This window comes from Porites lutea, chromosome 4 (assembly GCF_958299795.1).
Source record: "Porites lutea chromosome 4, jaPorLute2.1, whole genome shotgun sequence".
NCBI classification, from domain to species: Eukaryota; Metazoa; Cnidaria; class Anthozoa; order Scleractinia; family Poritidae; genus Porites; species Porites lutea.
The window spans coordinates 35,151,349-35,169,913 of record NC_133204.1 but is presented as its reverse complement, the minus strand read 5'-3'; the positions used below and the strand labels follow the sequence as shown (position 1 = coordinate 35,169,913).

At 39.4% G+C, this 18,565-nt stretch overlaps 2 protein-coding genes across 2 annotated transcripts in view; one reads left to right on the top strand and one right to left on the bottom strand.

The window, feature by feature from the left end:
• The window catches only part of LOC140934582 (uncharacterized), a 466,993-nt gene that overhangs the window by 205,151 nt on the left and 243,277 nt on the right, over positions 1–18,565 (bottom strand). The gene's annotated exons all lie outside the window — the stretch shown is intronic.
• On the top strand, positions 9,628–13,281 carry LOC140933403 (dual specificity protein phosphatase 1-B-like). The gene is made up of 3 exons (XM_073382955.1): positions 9,628–10,148; positions 11,191–11,601; positions 12,002–13,281. Exons 1-3 carry the CDS (start codon positions 9,770–9,772, stop codon positions 12,364–12,366), a joined length of 1,155 nt encoding a protein of 384 aa, XP_073239056.1. The 5' UTR covers positions 9,628–9,769; the 3' UTR covers positions 12,367–13,281.

Genomic DNA, 18,565 nt, shown 5'->3' with positions numbered 1-18,565 from the left:
CTAGAGCATAAGAGAAAATAGGTTTTATGTTGTACAAGTGATGAATCAACACTCATCCTTGATACATGCTTAAACCACGTGTTACGAAATCAATGAATGAAAGTATGACTGAATGCGTAGTAAATAACATCGCTGGAAACGCGGGAATATTCTATCATCGGAAGAAGTTTATTTTCTAAATTAAACTATTATAGTATTTTTTAGCTAAGTGGTGCCTTGGCAATACATAGGCTTTATTTTTCATTACCTCCGTTTTTCCATCAGGTGAACATTTTGACCACGAGTAGTCTTCAGTTTCGTCAGAGGGATAAGGTGGTTTCCACTGCCGCGTGCGTGCGCACGTAGATTTAATGCGAGTAAATAAAATAAAGGCGATGCATGGAAGGTCGCGCGTAAACGTTAACTTGAGTTAAATCTCGCTCAGCCATCACGTTTAGGTCGGCCTTTTATGCCTCTATTTCATTAACGCGCGTAAAATTTTCGAGCGTTCGAACGTAAAAATTACGCGCCAGTGGAAATCCATTACAGGAACCGATTCGTAATCGGCTCCTGGCTCATAAGTGACCGAACGAAATAAGCGATATCGCTTGAAAATTGATTTTACGAGCGATTGCGTATTTTGCTAGCTCTATTATCCCTGGGAGGAAAATGAGGGACCGTAGTCGAACTGTTACTGGCGCTAATGGCGAGTAAAGCGAGCTGCGTGAGAACGCGTGTGGAGCGGTGAAGCCCCGAGGGGAGGAGGAATAGGAGAGCTAGCTCTCCTTTCTTTTCTCGCCCCTCGCACTCGCATCTCCTTTTGCGTGCAGCTCTTGCGTGACTTCTCGCGACTCTCCCAAATTGAGAAAACTAGGCAATATATAGATGAGATGTCACCTTTATAGCTTCATAAAGCACCTTATCACTGCTTCCTTGTTGATACCCCAGTGGGGCTGGTGAAGCGGGGTTACCGATCATGGCTTGCCTAGCAGGCGTTTGGTAGTAATACGAGAGAACGAACGGGGCGCGCGGGCCGACCTCCCATCACGTATCTTCTTCTCGTGTCCTGTTCTTTCTTGCGCCCATTACTTCCAATTGCCTGCTGAGCAAGCTAGGGTTAGAAGAGACTAAAAATGTGGGTGGGGCGCTACGTTATACATTTACAACTAGCTTGGAACCCCATAATTTCTCTCAGATTAGGAGCCCCTGCTCAGACCAGATAAACTAAATTCGCCACTTCGATCATCTCAGACCGTTTTCTGCCCATAACTGCAGCGTCTGTTACATGCTCTTTTATTGTATGGTTTCAATAGTGCGCGCGCTCAAGCCTGCGTAGTAAGCGTTTCCGTGCGGTTTGGGAGCAAAGACCGAGGAACGAGAGTCCAGGACCGCGCGAAAAATGGCGCAAGTAAAAGAGCGGGGAGAGGGTGGGGAATAAAGGAAGGAAGGCGCTCTCCTCCTCCCCCCTCTTTCATTTTTTGGCTCTTCGTTTCATTTCTCGCGCGGCCAAAACCGAGAATCCCGTTCCTCGGTCTTTCATTGCTCCAAAACCAAACGGAAACGCTTGGTATGCAGGTTAGCGTAATACAAACTTGGCTCGTGGAGCCGTTCAAGGAATTAAAATCGGCTCAACACATGGCAAAAATTATTCAACACAAATCTCAAACCAGGGCGCTCAAGCCGATCTCAAAATGTATAATACGCCCATCGAAGATGAAATATTTACAAATACATAAAATTCTATTTAAAAACGTAATGTTCTTAAATATAGAGTACAAAATGTACCTGAAAATTCTTCAAAAACTTCGCTGCTTGGTTGCGTTTCAAAGCAGGCCAAGCGCTCCGATCGGCTGGGATGAAAATTTCGTGAATTTCGAATTCCTCGAATGAAAATTTTGTAAAGAAAAGCCGCTTCTTTTGTCCACCAAAAGAAAACTAAGTATTCTTTTAAACTTTCCCTTCCCATCTGTGTCTTTCAACGGTGTATTTTTAACCTTGAAATGCTTAACACTGGTCCTGTAAACCAAAGCCGCGCATGATTTGTCTCCCTTTTGAGGATTTTTGTCTTGGCCTCACATTTTCGCTTGAACCACGTGACGCTTTGGCTGCGCGGAATAATAAGGTCTAGGGATTAGGCAACATTAAAGCGAGGTTTAACGAATTTCCACCTATAAGATTTTCGGCTTTATAACGAATCACTTCAAGACTAGTCTCTCGGGAAACAGTTCAGTTTGATCTCAATGTTTTTGAGAAACACTGAGATTCTCGGGAAACAAAGTTTAATGTTTCCCTTGGGACGTGTTTAATCAGGTGGTTTAATATAGTTTACCCATCATAACACAAGGGGCCCACACAGTCTGTTTGTGTAACCGATTATATTGTAATTTTATAGTAAATGTACTGAATTTACTGTTTGCTGCATCTGTAGCGGCACATCGTTAAATACGGTAAAATTCCGTAACTTCAGCCGTGCATTGGGACATTTTTTGCTTGAAATTATTCTACGTACTTCTAACACAGCACTACAAAATCTCACAAACCGCACAAACTGAGTCTATGACTACCTTAAAGAGTTGGCCTAGCACACGACGTCACTAAAATTCAAAATAAAAACTATCGCTCCTATCGAGATTTTACTTTCACGATGCATTAGAGCAGCTGAAAATTAATTATCATACAAATTTTCGCTTCAAAGGCTTCTTTATTTTGTGATGGAGTACGCTTGGATTTCTAAGCTTTTGTGCGACGCGGCATAGAGTACTAAAGTGTGACGTCATAAAAATGAATTTTCTGAAATTATGGGATTTGTCAGGATATTCTGAAAGGACAATGTCCAAGAGGCCTACTTGGTTTTTTTTGGGTCGACCCAAATAAAAATTTAGAAGGGTTTGTATGGAGTTTTCCAAGCATAACTGGGCTACGATCTCAGAGACAGTTTGCCCCGAAATGCTCATTTTTGGCAAGTAGGGGCCTCTCGCACATTGTTCTTTCAGAATATCCTGACAAATCCCATAATTTCAGAAATTTCATTTTTATGACGTCATCATTTTAGTACTCTATTTACATGACGGCCAAGAGAGCAGTCATGTAGGTTAAAAAAATGACTTATTTAAGGAAATTTTGCTATCTAAACAGTTCATGTATTAGAAAAAGTATTACTTTAATGTTTATGAGTTTCTCGAAGAATAAATTCACGCTTTTGTAGCAAAACTCGGTAACAGATGTTTCTGTTGGTTTCCGCCCGCCATGTTGGAGCTTATCCAGGTGAGCGCCAGCACGGCGCCTCCATACAAATCTCTATAATTTAGGGTAAAACATTTCTTCGGATATCTCGTATATGAAATATTCCTCTGACCTGAATCTTGGCGAGGGTCTTTGTATATGTACCTCCTATCATTTCCCAGATTCTGGACTTTATGTATTGAACGGTTTTGATTTTTATTTTGATCTATTTTGAATGGCGTGACACATCCTCTGACTAGAGATCACGACTGCAAATTACGACAGCTTTGCTTATTACGAAATAGACGACGTAGTGATGTCACAAATGACGACAGCTTATTAATTACCAATTACGACAAAGTTCTTGAAATGCATAGCGAGATTTACAAGTGCTAGCCAGAAAACCGTCTTTTTGATTGGATATCCTTATCCAAATGCTGATTTAAGCCGCTTGATAAGAGGCAATCAACAGGACGGTTTCAATTCTGGCTGGCACATGTAAATCTACCCATTTTGACCTTTCGAAAAATGTGGGATTTTAATTTTCCTCGAGGGCTAGCTCCGGGCCTTTTGGATGGATTTTCGATCGGCGGGTGCGAGAGGAACACTGAATCTTTCGGCCTTTCTGCTGCAAGTTTTGAAAGCGGAGCGATTTTCTGGGGTAAAATCGCTCCGGCGCTGGAGCCGGTCAAAAAAATGATTCCACCACCCTTGTCTTTCTATTAAGAGGAACAGTAAACAGCGAACTCAAAATCCTTCAAGATGGCTTAAAATACCACTGCTGATGCAAAAGGACCACAATTTACGGTATGTAAGCCAACACAACGTTTAGTTAGCATTGATCTATGCACATATTTAACGATATACCGCAACATATGAAGTTAGGTCTGTCAGATGACGCAAATGGTAAATCCAGTACATTTCCCATGAACTGCAATGCAATCGGTTACACAAACAAACTGTGTGGGCACCCTGTGACTGGTGAATACACTGGGGAACTTCGATGTGACGAATTTTTTTATACCGAAATCTCAAGTATAACGAACAATATTCTTCGCCCTTGTTATAGCAATTTATAGAAAAAAACCTGGATACGAAATAAAACGAAATCTTATTTTTAGGGACACATTTTCCAAGTTCTTTAGCCCTGTTTAGCCCTTCGTCTAGCCTGCCTGGCAGGCGTTAAAAGGGGAAGGGGGAATTTGGGCGCGCGAGAGCGCGCAAGGTTTCGCGGCGATCTCGCGCCCTCAATTCCCTTCCCCTTCCCTTTTGAACGCCTGCCACGCAGGCTACCCTTCGTCACATTGAGGTTCCAATGTACTCAATTATTAGGCTGATTTAGCAACAGGACAGGAACGTCAGTTGACGACGGGAAAGCGCGCGGAAAGGACTAAACACGACTTCCGGTGCCCAATTTGCCGCTCTGCCATTAGTCAAGCCAGTTGTTTGATTTGCGCTCGCCGTTTTCAACTGACGTTCCCGTTCTGTTGCTAAATCAGCCTAATGTGTACTGCATGACTTCGAGTAAATCACGCGCGTGAGGCTCGTGGAAAACTCGGGATGGTATAGCTGAGGGCCACAATTTCACTAAGAACAGGCCAATGTTTTTAGCCTAAACAAATCACGGGTTCACATGGGAAAACATTTAGAAATAAGTAAAGATAGATTTAACAGTAAAATTTTGCATGAAAGCGTAACTGTAGTCCATTACCAAACTACGCGTTTCTGAAACATTGACACTGAGAACCGACCCTAAAGTCGCCCCCCGCTCGGGTGGGGTAAAGTTCATATTAGTGAACTGTCCGTCTTTAAGAGTAAGATAGGAGTAAAGGACTGGAGATAGAACAGGGGAGAGTGGTCGGAGAACTGGAATCCCTTTTAGTAGAGTTAAGGAGAGTTTTGCTGTATCGGCTTATTGGACGAAATCGGAAGTTCTCGTGCAGTGGACATGCAGAATACTGTTATCTACCTATGAAACGTCTTATTTAAAAGCTAGACAAGTATTGGCCTTTTTAATCACTTCAAAGCAATATAAAATGAAAACAAAAACAAAAACACAAATTTAACAGGGTTTGTCAACTTTAAGGTGGTCACCAACAGTCAGTTGCTGGCCAGTTGTCCTGTTCGACCATACATCGCGCAACTGACATTGCACTCAGATGCAAACTGAGTACAAATCGGCCTCAATAATGTGGAACATGGCGAATAATTTTAGAATTGTTTGTCCGTTGATAGAAATGAACAAAGATGTTTTGCTGACTTGCGGGTTAAAAGTTAACGTCAGTTTACACTCCGTGGAATGCTACCGGCGCTTCCGTGGGAACTCTGATATCACCTGGAACTATGCTCGCAATTTCACAACTCCCCCGGCTTCCTCCCAGTACAACGTAAACTGACAATATATGCTGAAACATCCGGCTCACCAAGAATGTTAAGAAATAGTTGCACAGCTACTTTTCAAAATCTGCTCAGCTTAGAATTCGAAGATTCGTGAAATTAAAACAAAAGTTTCTTTCTATAAGAATCATTAAGCACAGTTGAGAAAGAGCTTAAAAAGTGGGTAATAACGAATACTGATCTGATTGAAATCCGCTTAGTCGCTAAATATGGTGATTACTAGTCACTGTACCAATAGAAACAAATATTTTTGTTCTTCAAGAGAAACCATGCATGGGAGATGGATGAAAATTCGTTTCTACTACGTTGGCTCTAATTAATAGCACGTTATTTATAGGACGGTAATAACTAGAAATGGCTCACCTAAACAACTTATTACCAAATTTCTGTTTTTAGGTACGGTTAACTCGGAACGCTTATTAGTCGGCTATATGCCAGGCAGCCGGGAAGCGGGGTCTAAAAAAACTAAATGTCTGCAGTGAGAAAATTTTCTAGAATTTCTGCAACTAGAGAAGAGAATCCCTTTTTTCTACTCGTGTGAATCGAAAGTATTCTATCAGGGGCACCCAACGACAATTTTCGGAAAATATCTGTTCGGAAGACGATTTGCGATCTAGAATTTTCGGAACATTTGTTGTAAAATTTCTTACTTGCCTGCCTCTCCTAGGATTTTCGACCATCTAAAAAATGGTATAATTGCCCATTTTTAACGGATTTTTACCCTTAAAAGGTCACCTAAAATTTTCTGGAGCCTTTTTCGTGCCTGAAATTTTCGAAAAGGTAAGTTTTGATCCCTATAATTTTCGGATCACTAAACTTTTAGCTAGGAAATCAGAACACATGAAAAATTGCTAGGGGATAAAAATATGCCTATATTTACCGTTTAAATACTAAAATACGTTTAACAATATATGCTATGTTTAAGTGGTTTTGAACTACGTTCTCGTTGGGTGCCCCTGTTCTATCTTCAATTAGAATTACCAAGCGATCAGCAAAACATGGCCGCTCAGCTGCATAGCCAGTTCTGTTTTCCTGATCTCTTGATTATTCTAAATGAATATAGAATACTTTCAAACGATTAGAAAAACTGAGGAATTTTGCAGAAATTTTAGAACATTTTCTGACTGCAGGGCACTCAGAGTTTTTAATACCCTTCCCGGCTGTACGAAATTTAAGTGTCGAAACGTCATCGACGCTAACTCTATGCCCAAGAAACCACAACAACTTAGCTGCCAAGCCATTCTTGTTTTCCTGATCGCTTGGTAATTCTCTAAATGAAAAAAAAAGAATGCTTTCAAACGATAAGAAAAAGGGATTTTGAAGAAATTCTCGAAGGTTCTCCGACTACTGGGCATTTAATTTTTTATAAAGACCCTTTCCGGCTGCTGGGTATATAGCCACAGCGTAAAATTTAAGCCTTGTTGGAATTTGGGGTTAGATAAGCAGTTTTTCGCTGTCTGCTCACAGTCTGTCCTATTAAATTCACACTGCAAGGAAAATTTAGTCTATTTTACCTGGTTAAACATCGCTTTTTTAAAATTTATTTTATTTTTTTAAACAAATCACAATTTTACTGTGATGTATTCATGTATTGTTTCTGTTATTCACTTCTCTTATTTTTCTTTATAGATTAACTTATTAGTGGTAGTATTTTTAAGCAATCATAATTATTTGTAAATAATCGCCTAATTCAAGCTCTCGGTTGCGATGTGATTATAAATAAACTATTTATCTATCTATCTATCTATAGATCTCTATAATGGTAACTGACGCTTATCAAACTTGGTCATTACATGCCTTTCATCTGATTCATGTGGTTCATCACTGCGGTTCTTCTGTCAAATCCCATAATACATGTACAAAAAAAAACCGCTCCTTGACTGGAAAAATAACTGTGACAACGCCCTCGTTAACTCTTCTTTGACGACTCTCTTTCTTTGATAAAACATCAAACAAGTCCTAAGTTGGTGAGAACGTTTTAGCAAGCAATTTTAGGTTAATAGACGTTTCCCTGCGACAATATACCCACCTCTTTGGGGGTGGAAACGATGAGAACGTTTTAAGACTCAATGTTGGTTAACTAGACGTTTCCCTGCAGCAAATATACCGAACTGTGAACAAGTGGAAACGCCCACCCCTATCGCACCTCCCCCCTTCTCCTCCTCCTCTTCCTTCTCGCTCAGGAAAAATATCATTTTATTGCACCTGTTTGTTTTGACCAACTTTTTATTAAGGAAAACCGGCATTCACAGAGCATGGAAAGGGTCGGGCTACAAAAGGTCCTCCGAACTATGCTATTGTAGCTTGTTTTTGTCCGTTACATTTCCTTAAGCTTAAGCTGACAACAAATTAAACACATGCTGAAGCAGCCGCAAAAATGAACCAAGCATCCGAATAGATAAATTAAGAGGGGTGTTCAAGAATATTTTAAGCTTTGACGGAAGAGGGGTGTGCTTGTGGTAATACAAATCGCATTATAGTTTTACTTTTAATCTTTGTCAACTCAGGCTGTAAAAATCACGCAATTAACCGTCTGCCACTTTGCTATGATGGAACCGCCTGGAGTGATTGCCTTATTCTTCTACCTAAGACTGTAAAAATTAATTTTTTATTCAAAAATAGTCTTTAAGATCGACCGTAATTATTACACTATAAAGCTTTGAAGGTGATTTTTCATAAACAATTCCCTCTGAAACTGCGGTTTACAGCCCTGTATTCTTCTATTTTAGGCGGTTGGGTACCCGCAGGCCGAAAACACCCAACGTCTTTTGTTCGTTGAGTTTATATAATGGGGAAAGGGAAGCGGATAACTTGCATAAGCATATTAGGCTTTATGGTCGCCTTTATGGGTTGAAAACTGGATTTTTGTACTGGTTTCGGCTTGTTTTCTTTGGGAGAAGTGGACATTAAACCTTTGCAAATTGGGTGATTTGATAGGTAACCATCTGGAGCAATTAGCAGGAATGCTTCTAGGCGAGGCTTTTGCGGTTAGACAAAATATCAACTCCAATAACTGGTGTACATTCCCAAGCAAGCGTTTATTCCTTATAGAACCATTTGGCCACGCAGATGGCGCCAAAGAAGGGGTCAGTCGAAGATTAGACGAGGATGGGCAACTACAGTTAACGGCATTTTTTAAAAACTGTCCATTTTACATTGCCTTTGATCGACTTTGAAAGCTAAAAAAGCTAAAAATGAGTTTGTCAGCGTTCCTACATCACAGGCTAACAAGTTTCTAACACGTTATTTTAGTGGGTGACTGTTGTAAATCAGAGGATTGAGTAATCACTGTAATCAGTTTGCTTGTTAAAAAAAGAAATGATCATTTAGCGGGGATATTAAATTGCTTCTTGTGTTGTCATGCAAGTAACACGTTTTGACTTGCTAATAAAAAGAGCAGCGCCGCAGAGTAAAAAATTTGAGCCACTGTCAGCTGAGAAATGCGTTAGTTTAACTGATCTTTGTGAGTACAAAATGACAACTGAAAACTGGTCTAGAAGTTTAACTGAAAGTTAACCAATGCCCTGAATTCCAACACATTCATTCAAACTACTTCTAAAACTAAAAAGGAACGAAGAATTTCTACCATTCTTTTCTGGTCTAGTGGAGTAATTTATAGACCCAATTTTGCATGGCAACATAGAGTTGTTAGATGTTACGGATATTTAAAAAATGTTATGCTTTCGTCACTTGGAATTAACCTTTATCTGTTTTTTCAAATACAAATTGCGCAAAGTGTTTGTTTCTCAGCGCTCTGTTGCCCTCGTTGAAAGCATTAAAATTCAAAATATACGTCACTTGATCGGTTGATAACATTTCTGTCATGAGCGGAATGTTTTCAATTGTTTCTGTATTGTTTTTCCGTCAACGGCGTATTGATTTTCAACGTATAAAGGAAATGAGATGACAGCAAAGCTCGTGATTCTCGACACGACAGGACAAAACGCCTTGGTTTAGTGACGTCACCACGGACAAAAATAGCGCATGAGAGAAATGGGCGGGAATAAAAGAATATAAACGCGGGCTTGTTGAATTACTCGTCAGTTAAGACTGAAGTCAGGTCAAAAGCACACACACAGCACTAGTAGCAGGAGTCATCAAATAATTGTTCATCTCCGATTTGTTTCAGCAAACAAGGAAAGATCTTGATACTTACTGAATATCAAAGAGTATGGTGGTAATGGATGAAAACGATTTAATTTGGCCCGTTGCCCCACTCACTGTTATAAACATGGCTAGTTCTCTCACTCAGAAGTGCACGGTTATTGACTGCCGCTCGTTTCTGTCATTCAACTCTGCCCACATCAGAGGCGCGCTAAACGTACACTGCCCACCTATCTTGAAACGAAGACTCCATCGAGGTTCATCGACGCTAGACTGCCTTCTAACATCACCTGAATCAAAACGACGTCTCGCGGAGGCAGAAACTTTGATTTTATACGAGGACAGAACACAAGACTGGAACGAACTGGAAAAGGATAACACAATGAGGATTATTTTCATGCTTTTAAGAAGAGAAAGAATAGATAAGAACCTATATTTCATCAAAGGTAGGTTTCTCTCCTTCATTATCGATTTCTTACTTGGTTGTGTAGTACTAAGTTTCGATCTATTGTTAAGATGGCCACGTGTTTATTGCCTGTGTGACTACTTCTTTATCATATCAGATCATCGTTATTTCTAAATCACGCCATTTTCGGATCGTATATTCGTGGTTTCAGTTTCAAGCTAAGTCGACGAAGGGGTAAAGGCCACCGAATATCCATCGGCTAGTTTCGCTTGAATGACTGAAGTGAATGTTGTGATAAATACAACAAAACAAAGCTAAAACGTAGTTATTATGAGTACATATTAATTATGTGTGCTTTTCATTTAGTATTCATGAATGAATGAGTTTCTTTGTCTTAAAAATGGAGGGAACTTTCTAAGAGCAAAACAAAGGATCACGTGTAGTCATCATCCGTCCCAGTTTCCTTCAGTAAAACAAATCAGCGATTTTTTTCCCTCGGATATCCTTGAATACCAAATGTTTCCGTTGCAGATGTGCGGATCGTTTTATTCACGGTCATTTTTAGCTTTTGTTTTTCTTGCCACAACCGGTTATCCCGAATCCACTAACACGCAGAAACGTGATTTATCTCGAAACCAGCTTTGTTTTCAAGCACCCTTTTAATAACAAAGATACTCATTTAACGAGTTAACTTTCGCAATACTTGTTTAGATGTATTTATTATATTTATTAACTTTCACACTTTAAAAGTTGACCACAGGAAAATTTTAATAAAGGCTTTTCTACCTTCTGATTTGAACAACAGTTAAACAGTTGAACCGCTTTGTCGAAATCTGGCACTTACTTAATGACATTACGTCACATTTGTTAGTCATGGTTCACAGAGACACGTACCTCGCGACTCTCGGAAATAATTTGGTCGCGAAAAGCCGATGTTGGCTTGGGAATTTCATAGCAATAAGTCTTCCTTTGGCTACACTAAAAATAGACTTCCTTTAATATGAGTTTTTTATTGAGTGTTATTTCTTCGTAAGTGTTTTTTTAGTGTTTGACTTAATTTTGATCCCCTTGTCATTTTTCAGGAGGCTTTGAAAGATTTTCGACATCGTATCCTTCTATGTGCTACTTCGCCAAGCCAAATGTTGCCGTACCGGCCACCCCCAGCCCGCTTGGATTAAAACTTAAAAGTAAAGATTCAAAAAGGACATATAGCCCCAGATATGATTCAGAATGCAAAGACTGTGAAAAAAGATCAAGTTCTTCAGTAAAGCAAAACGAGCCGGTTGAAATTCTACCGCATTTGTATATAGGAAGTGAAATTCACGCTTCGCAAAAAGAGCTACTTCAACGACTCGGAATCACATCTATCGTGAATGTATCAAGAAACATCCCGAACTTTTTTGAAGGAACATTTTACTACAAATCAATCCCTGTGGATGACACATATAATGCAGATATTGGCAGTTGGTTTGAAGAGGCAGCCGAATTCATCGGTGAGAAAAAGTTTCCTGTCTTTAAACCCAAAATAAAACTATGTAAAACTTGGTTTAACTCGTTACTAATTTATTTTACGAGAAAAAAAGTTTATACTGACGAGAACAAACTGGACGGCGCACTTTCAATTATATCTTAAAATACTTTTAATTGCTTAGTGTTACTCAATTGTGATGGTACGATAAAATTATAAGGCGGTAAGATATTCTACTGTAAATACTGGTAAACCGCAGCTTGGACGAATTAGGAAATGTTTTGTAAACAGTTCGTGGGTGTGAACGAGATCACGTTTTACGAAAGTCTAACGTATTCTCTTTCCCGACTCCTAATAGTTGTATAATTGGTTTACAGTGTTTGATTGCTTGTCTAACGTTTTGTTTCTACTGTTTTTCATTGTAGATTCAGTAAAGGACTCCAAAGGCCGAGTATTAGTTCACTGTCAAGCTGGTATTTCACGATCAGCAACCATCTGTCTTGCGTACCTTATCCGTCGATACAGGCTCCGCCTTGACGAAGCATATGAATATGTGAAGAAACGACGATCTGTCATCTCTCCTAACTTCAATTTTATGGGACAATTATTGAACTGGGAATCTGAGACTCACTCAAATGAACTAACATCAAGTAATGAACTGTTGTTGAGCACTCCCACAAATAGCTCTAGCTCTTCTTCCTACGGTTTCTTTAGCTTTCCTTCTTTTCCGTGTGGATCAGAATTAACGACTGCGAAGCAGAACTCTCCTGGGCTTGTTACTTCACCCTAGATAATAAGAGTGAGTCCGAGTGATTACATTCCAAGGAAGAAATGCGCAGAAAATTTGTAAAGCCTTCACATCGGGCCCTTTGAATCCCCAGTCGCCAGGGCTGAAAATCATCGTTATCATTTCGTATCATTGTTATTTCTAGAGTTAAATTTATTCATTTTCCATTATTCTTTCGATCAGTCGCGTTCTTCGCTGCTCTTGACTTCTCTTCTGAAATTTTTTTTTCTTGGATTCATTACCCATGTTACTCATTTTCAACCACTTAAACCTTCAACTCCCAATAGTGACCAACGTCATTTTTCTCCTTACAATATCCATACAAAATCTATAGAAAAGGTTATAAGAATTGGTTAAATGATCGTTAAAGGGGGGACGCTTTGATATGTTATCAAATTCTAACAACTTCTTCTCTAAGGAAATGTATGGAGACAGGCTGGAGAATTTGTATGTGGATATTGGGACTTGAAGGGTTACTGAGGTGTGGAGAAGTAATATCAGTCTCAACTCTTAGCAAAATTCTAGCATTGCTGTTCTTAAATACTGTTCTGACAAAATTACCAAAATTTATAACTCTAGATAATTTGTTATCTTAGCTTTAATGAGACACGACTTCTCTTAAGTCATAGCTTTTTACGTGCCCAAACGACATAACTGAACAAAATATTGAGAAATGTTACAGAGAAAAAATATTTTTTTCAACTCAAGTGGCCATTGGACTAAATAATGAGCCTCATGAAGTTTTGTACAATATGCTGATAGAATTTAATATAAAAATAAGATAAATATACTCAGAGATATTTTGTAAAGTTAAAAAAGATAAACGAATTTATTATAATATATGTGAAAAGAGAACGTTACAATACGATGGGTGAGCAATCGTCTCAAATTAAAAGAAAGAATAAACAATTATATAAACGTGCAAATTAATTGTTTCCAAATTTTCTTGTTTCTCGGTGCAAAAACCTTTACTGGCTTGCTAGAGGACATTTATTAAATATGCTAATGGTGCGTGCTGGTTAGTTCTAAGTCCAGTACCATCTGGTTGTGTCAATATGGTCTTGGGGAACTTTCGAAGTCAACATCTTAACTGACAGATACGCTATTTTTAGAGGGTACCTTGCTAGTAAAGGTTTCTCTTCGGCGTAGTTTTAGCATGAACGTCTCGCCGCTAATATTCTCGTAGTTGGCGTGTTTAAGTAAACAAGAAAATCGCGCGCGCCGATATCAGCGAGCCTACGACTTCGTACTTAAAGAATATTTGAAGGCTTTGCGATTCTAGCCCCATTTCAATAAGTTTTCCTTTCCTTTGACATCTCCTTGCCCAACTCCTTTTTTTAGCCTCTGAAAAAAGGAACAGTTTCTAAACTTCGTTTAGGTTTCCCTACTCATCTGTAGTTCGTAACTACTGGTTCACAAGCGCACTACATTCGAGAGTCGATCTATTTGGGGCGAAAGTACTAATTGAGGACAACATATTTTTACGTCTTCTTCTTGACACGGGACCGCCATTTTACGTGGTCATCCAAGTCACGCGAAGGTCTTTACCTTTTGCAGGATAAAGTTCTTGGTTATTTTAAGAACCTGAATATTGGCAAGTGTTAGTTCTATTGGTATTGGTCAGGCCTCGTGGATTGATCGTGAAGCCGCTACCTCCCTCTCTGCAGACACTGATTGCTCCTGAAAAAGAGATATTTCTAAGAAAATTTCTGTGCAATCTTATTTCGGACTAGCGTCAATAGAACCCTAAATAACGTCTAGTAGACCGTTTTCTCCTTGTTTGCCTTTGTTTGCTTAATGCTGGAGACTAAACTTTATGGAATTGTCCACCACTTTGAAATCCTAAACACTGTCGGTAGCCAAGTGGCTCCTGTAATTTATAGTAAGTGAACGAAAGGAAAGGACCGAGTCCTTGGCCGTGAGTGTATGCATGTGTCAGCCCTTCGCTCACAACACTTTTAAATGAAATTATCAAAGGAATCAATAATGCCCAATGACTGAATAAAACCCTGCATAACAGCGACTTCATATCCTGATAAAGTTGACAATACTACACTGGAGTTTTTAACACTAAGGAACTATTCGAAACTATATTAAGTGAATTATTTCAGGTGATCACAGAACAAAATTTCATTTCTACAGTAGATCATTTCCACTAACTTCTCGAAACGGGTTTTCCGCCAACAATCCTCCACAATACTTGCACCAAAGGAAGCAAACGGGGACCGCATTTGTGATGTCAGTACTAACTTTAACCAGGTATAATTGGAATGTATGTGAGTAAGTCTTGTGATGTTTCAGGTCTCTTTACAGCTAAATCATCTCGTTTCAGCAGCAGAAATTTCTGGTGGAACCAGCCTCATCCGGCCTCATATTTGATGCGCGCTTTTCTTTATTATACGGAATATCCCGACTGAACTCGGCCCGGCTGGGAACCCAGATGTATTAACTGCCGGAGACTGAACAGATCTACAAAAGCTCGAGATGCGCAGCAAATTATCAAAGATAACTCCAGTTCACTAATCATCAATCTTCAAGAATTATCCAGGAATTGAAATGAAGAATTCATTTTTCCGCAAAAATGACTTTCATCTATTTTTCAAAACGATTCCCTCCAACTCCCGGGGGGGGGGGGGGGGTACTTCCTAGTAACAGGCTAGTGGGGATGTGCCGCTGGGTGGGGTCGCATTTTCACGACTGATGGGGTTGCAATTTCATTAGTTACTAGAATAGGATCGCACATTTTCGGGATTTGGGGGATCAGAAAATTCAGGTAGGTAGGGATTTAAAAATTGGAAAGATTTTTACTTCATGTAACCAATGTGCAACTCATTTCAGGATGAAATAACTTCATAAGGTAGATGCATAAACAGAAAGTCACTAAGTTGGGATCGCGAAAATTACATTTTCCCAAAAGTGACTAAGACGGGGTTTATATTTGGCCACAGTAAACTATAATGGAGCAGGGACTCTAAGAAGAGGCCAGCGGCACATACCCAGCAAAAATTAACCCAAGCAGCCCCCCCCCCCCCCCCCGGCTCCAACTTTGGGTACTGGCGAGTCTTCATCTCTGAGTAGAGCTCCTGAGTTGTTACTGAGATTGAACTTTTAACTAATGAAAATAAGACCAGAAGACATGTAATTTTTGTGTAAGTTTTTCGGGTATCTATACTAGTGCTACCTCTGTTCCGTGCACGCAGTATTTGAAAATAACGACAGTAATTGCAGCTGTAGCCACAAGAAAACAAACATTCTTTTCAAGGACAGGGACACGGTCTTAAGCGCGAAGAGAATAAAATTCACACCCGTTTAACTACGTCTAATTCGAGCCGTAAAGCTTACTGGTATGGTTGCTAATTTTACCACAGGTTTTTGTCACCAAAAATAATGTGTTGAGGAAACTACACTTCTACACGCAATTTGTCGGTAATTAAGACACGGAACTTTAAAATTTTCTAGGGCTCGTAATACCGGTATTAAACTAGAATTGGGTTTGTGTTCCTGAACATGTAGCTTTTGAGGAGTCACGCTTTTCCTATTACATAGGCAACATCTACTCACGCCATTTGCTATTCTGTTTATTTCAGTTATAGATGCTTTTTTACTTAAAGAATTATCATAGTCTGATCGACAGAAGTATAGTAATTTAGTTTGGTGAGACAACTAGACGTGACTGAAGACACAATGACGCGTTGAAGAGTTCGATGCTAAATCTAGGCGAACTTGTTGACCTAGGCGTGATAAACGCTTAGAGTGAGAAGTGTTCCATTTACTCTCATGTCACGTTTTGAACACAGCCGGGCGTCGTCTCAAGTAAAACGCTCCGTACAGCTGTAAGGAGAAACAAAATTGTCTAAAGTGATTAACTTGGATAAGATAGTTAATAGACTAAACACTTTCCTATTAACAACATTTTGAGCTCAGACTGAACCACAGGTGTACGCGTTTTCCTCCTTTCTTCTTAGTTTTCCGCGCCAAAGTGGGCGCGCGTGTCATTATTGGAGTGTTTTCATTTATTTTTAGGTCACATTCTGACCACAGCCGGGCCTCACGTTGTCTCCATGTAAAACGTCCTTTTGGGAAAACGAGTTATGAAAATTCGAACGTGACTTTCTGTTGTAAGGAAGTTTAGGTATACACTTTCCTACCAGTAGAATTTTGTAATCAGACCGAGCCACAAGTTAAGCGTGTTGCTCTGGCTAGTAATATCATCCTGTCTTGTTTACCGACCGAGCCTATCGATGGGTGAGCTCGTAAATCTGGGCACGCGTATTGAATTCTTGGCGTGATGGGAGTGTTTCCATTTATTATCACGTCACTTTTTGATCACAGCCTCCCGTCATATCTAGTTAAACGTCCCTTTGGAAAAAGGAGGCATGAAACAGTCGAACGTGACAAGGAATTTATAATTTTAAACTTACGACAATTTTAAAGGTTACAACTGTTTTGCCGTTGATTAGTTTTTGGTCTAGTGGTGCTTTCTAAACTGAAATTCGGATTTCATGCACAAAATGCCGTGATGTCAGTAAATGATCGATCGAAGCGGTTCAAAGCTTCAACTAAATTTCTTCACTACAATGTTATCTGCGATCTCTCATTAACCTAAGGGCTAAGGGCCTGCCCCTGTCCCGGCATATCTAGCTGCACAATTAACTCTCTCGGCCACTTTTACAAAGATACATAAGACATGGAAATCTCCGCCAGTAAATGGACACCCATAGTAGGTCCCTGTTGCTATTTACTATAGTCTGCGGACATCATACTACTAGATCTAGATACGCAAAGTATTAATGGTTGCACGGTGACTGTATTTCTATTCGTTACGTTTTGACCACAGCAATCGTAATTGCTTGGGACTGAGAAATATGCTTGAACTAAATAACTGGAAATGCAAGCGCCGGCGGTCAAGGGGAAGTGAGCGCATTTATCGTTGGTGCCCACCCCAACATCTGCTTATAGTATCCTTGTTACACTTGAAGCGGTACGTCCGCAAAGATTTATACAATATAAATTGTCTCAAGATCTCCAGAGATTGATTGACTGATAACTATTTTGACGGACAACATCTCTTTCCGTGACACACCTTCCACTCAAACGCCCACATACTGTTTACGTTTTTTTTGTTAAGTGATTCTTCCTGATCAAAGTTGTTCATGATCAGGTCCCCTTCAGTTAAGAATATGTTATTTTATATATTTGGGGTTGTAATCGCAGTTTTAACTACGAATTAAAATTCGTTGGTGTCATTTGAGCTTTATTGATATGAGTCATACCTGAAGATCCAATATGCCCATATATGGTAGCAAACTTCAAGAATCCCATTTCTGTAATCTCCATTGTAATTTCCCAAAATTTTAAACGATCCGCGTGCACAAAAGATGACGGTATAATAATAATAACAATAATATTGATAATGACAATAATAATTAAGTTTTGTTTTCTGAAGAAAATTGCCTGTGTAAGTCTGTAAACTGTGTAAGTCTGTGACGTGTTTGCATAAAACTATGGATTTTATTAGGAAAGATTTTTGGAACTATTTCAGTTTTGATTGTTCAGAAACAAGCGTTGACAGCGTGTTTTACAAATACCGCGACTTTTATATCAATAAAGACTTTTCTAATTTCTGTTTCTCTTATTCAATTCCTACTGATTATAATATTTAGATATTTGTTATATAAGTTCAAACATTTTTGAAAGGGGTGAAGAATTTACTTGGTCGAGTTGAACGGCTGCTTACAAAGGACCATATATGGACTTAAGTTGTTTATCGTCCGTTAACTTTGTGTATGTTTGCACTTAACACCCACTCGGCCCTCAGTAGGGTAATGCCATACTTTCAAAGTTGCTTCATTTAAATTTTCTCAAAATGTCGGTCAACCGTTTCAATTTACTCAGTAAATTACCAAACGGGCGGCAGCCCTTTGGGAGAATACTCCGAGGATAGAAAACACAATCCAGTCTACCAAAGATCGAAAGAGCCACAGGCCACATACAAAGAAACCTTGATATAACGAAGGGGAAAAGGACAGGCAAAATGTATTCGCTATAATTAGGTTTCGTTATATCGAGGTTCTCTTTCATACATTTTACTAATACTGGGGCAAAAAAAAATCGTTCGTTATACCGAGCACTTCGTTTCAGTGTACTCTTAAAAAAAAAATTAATTAAGAAAGAGGGTAGCATACTGTAAGAAATACCATTA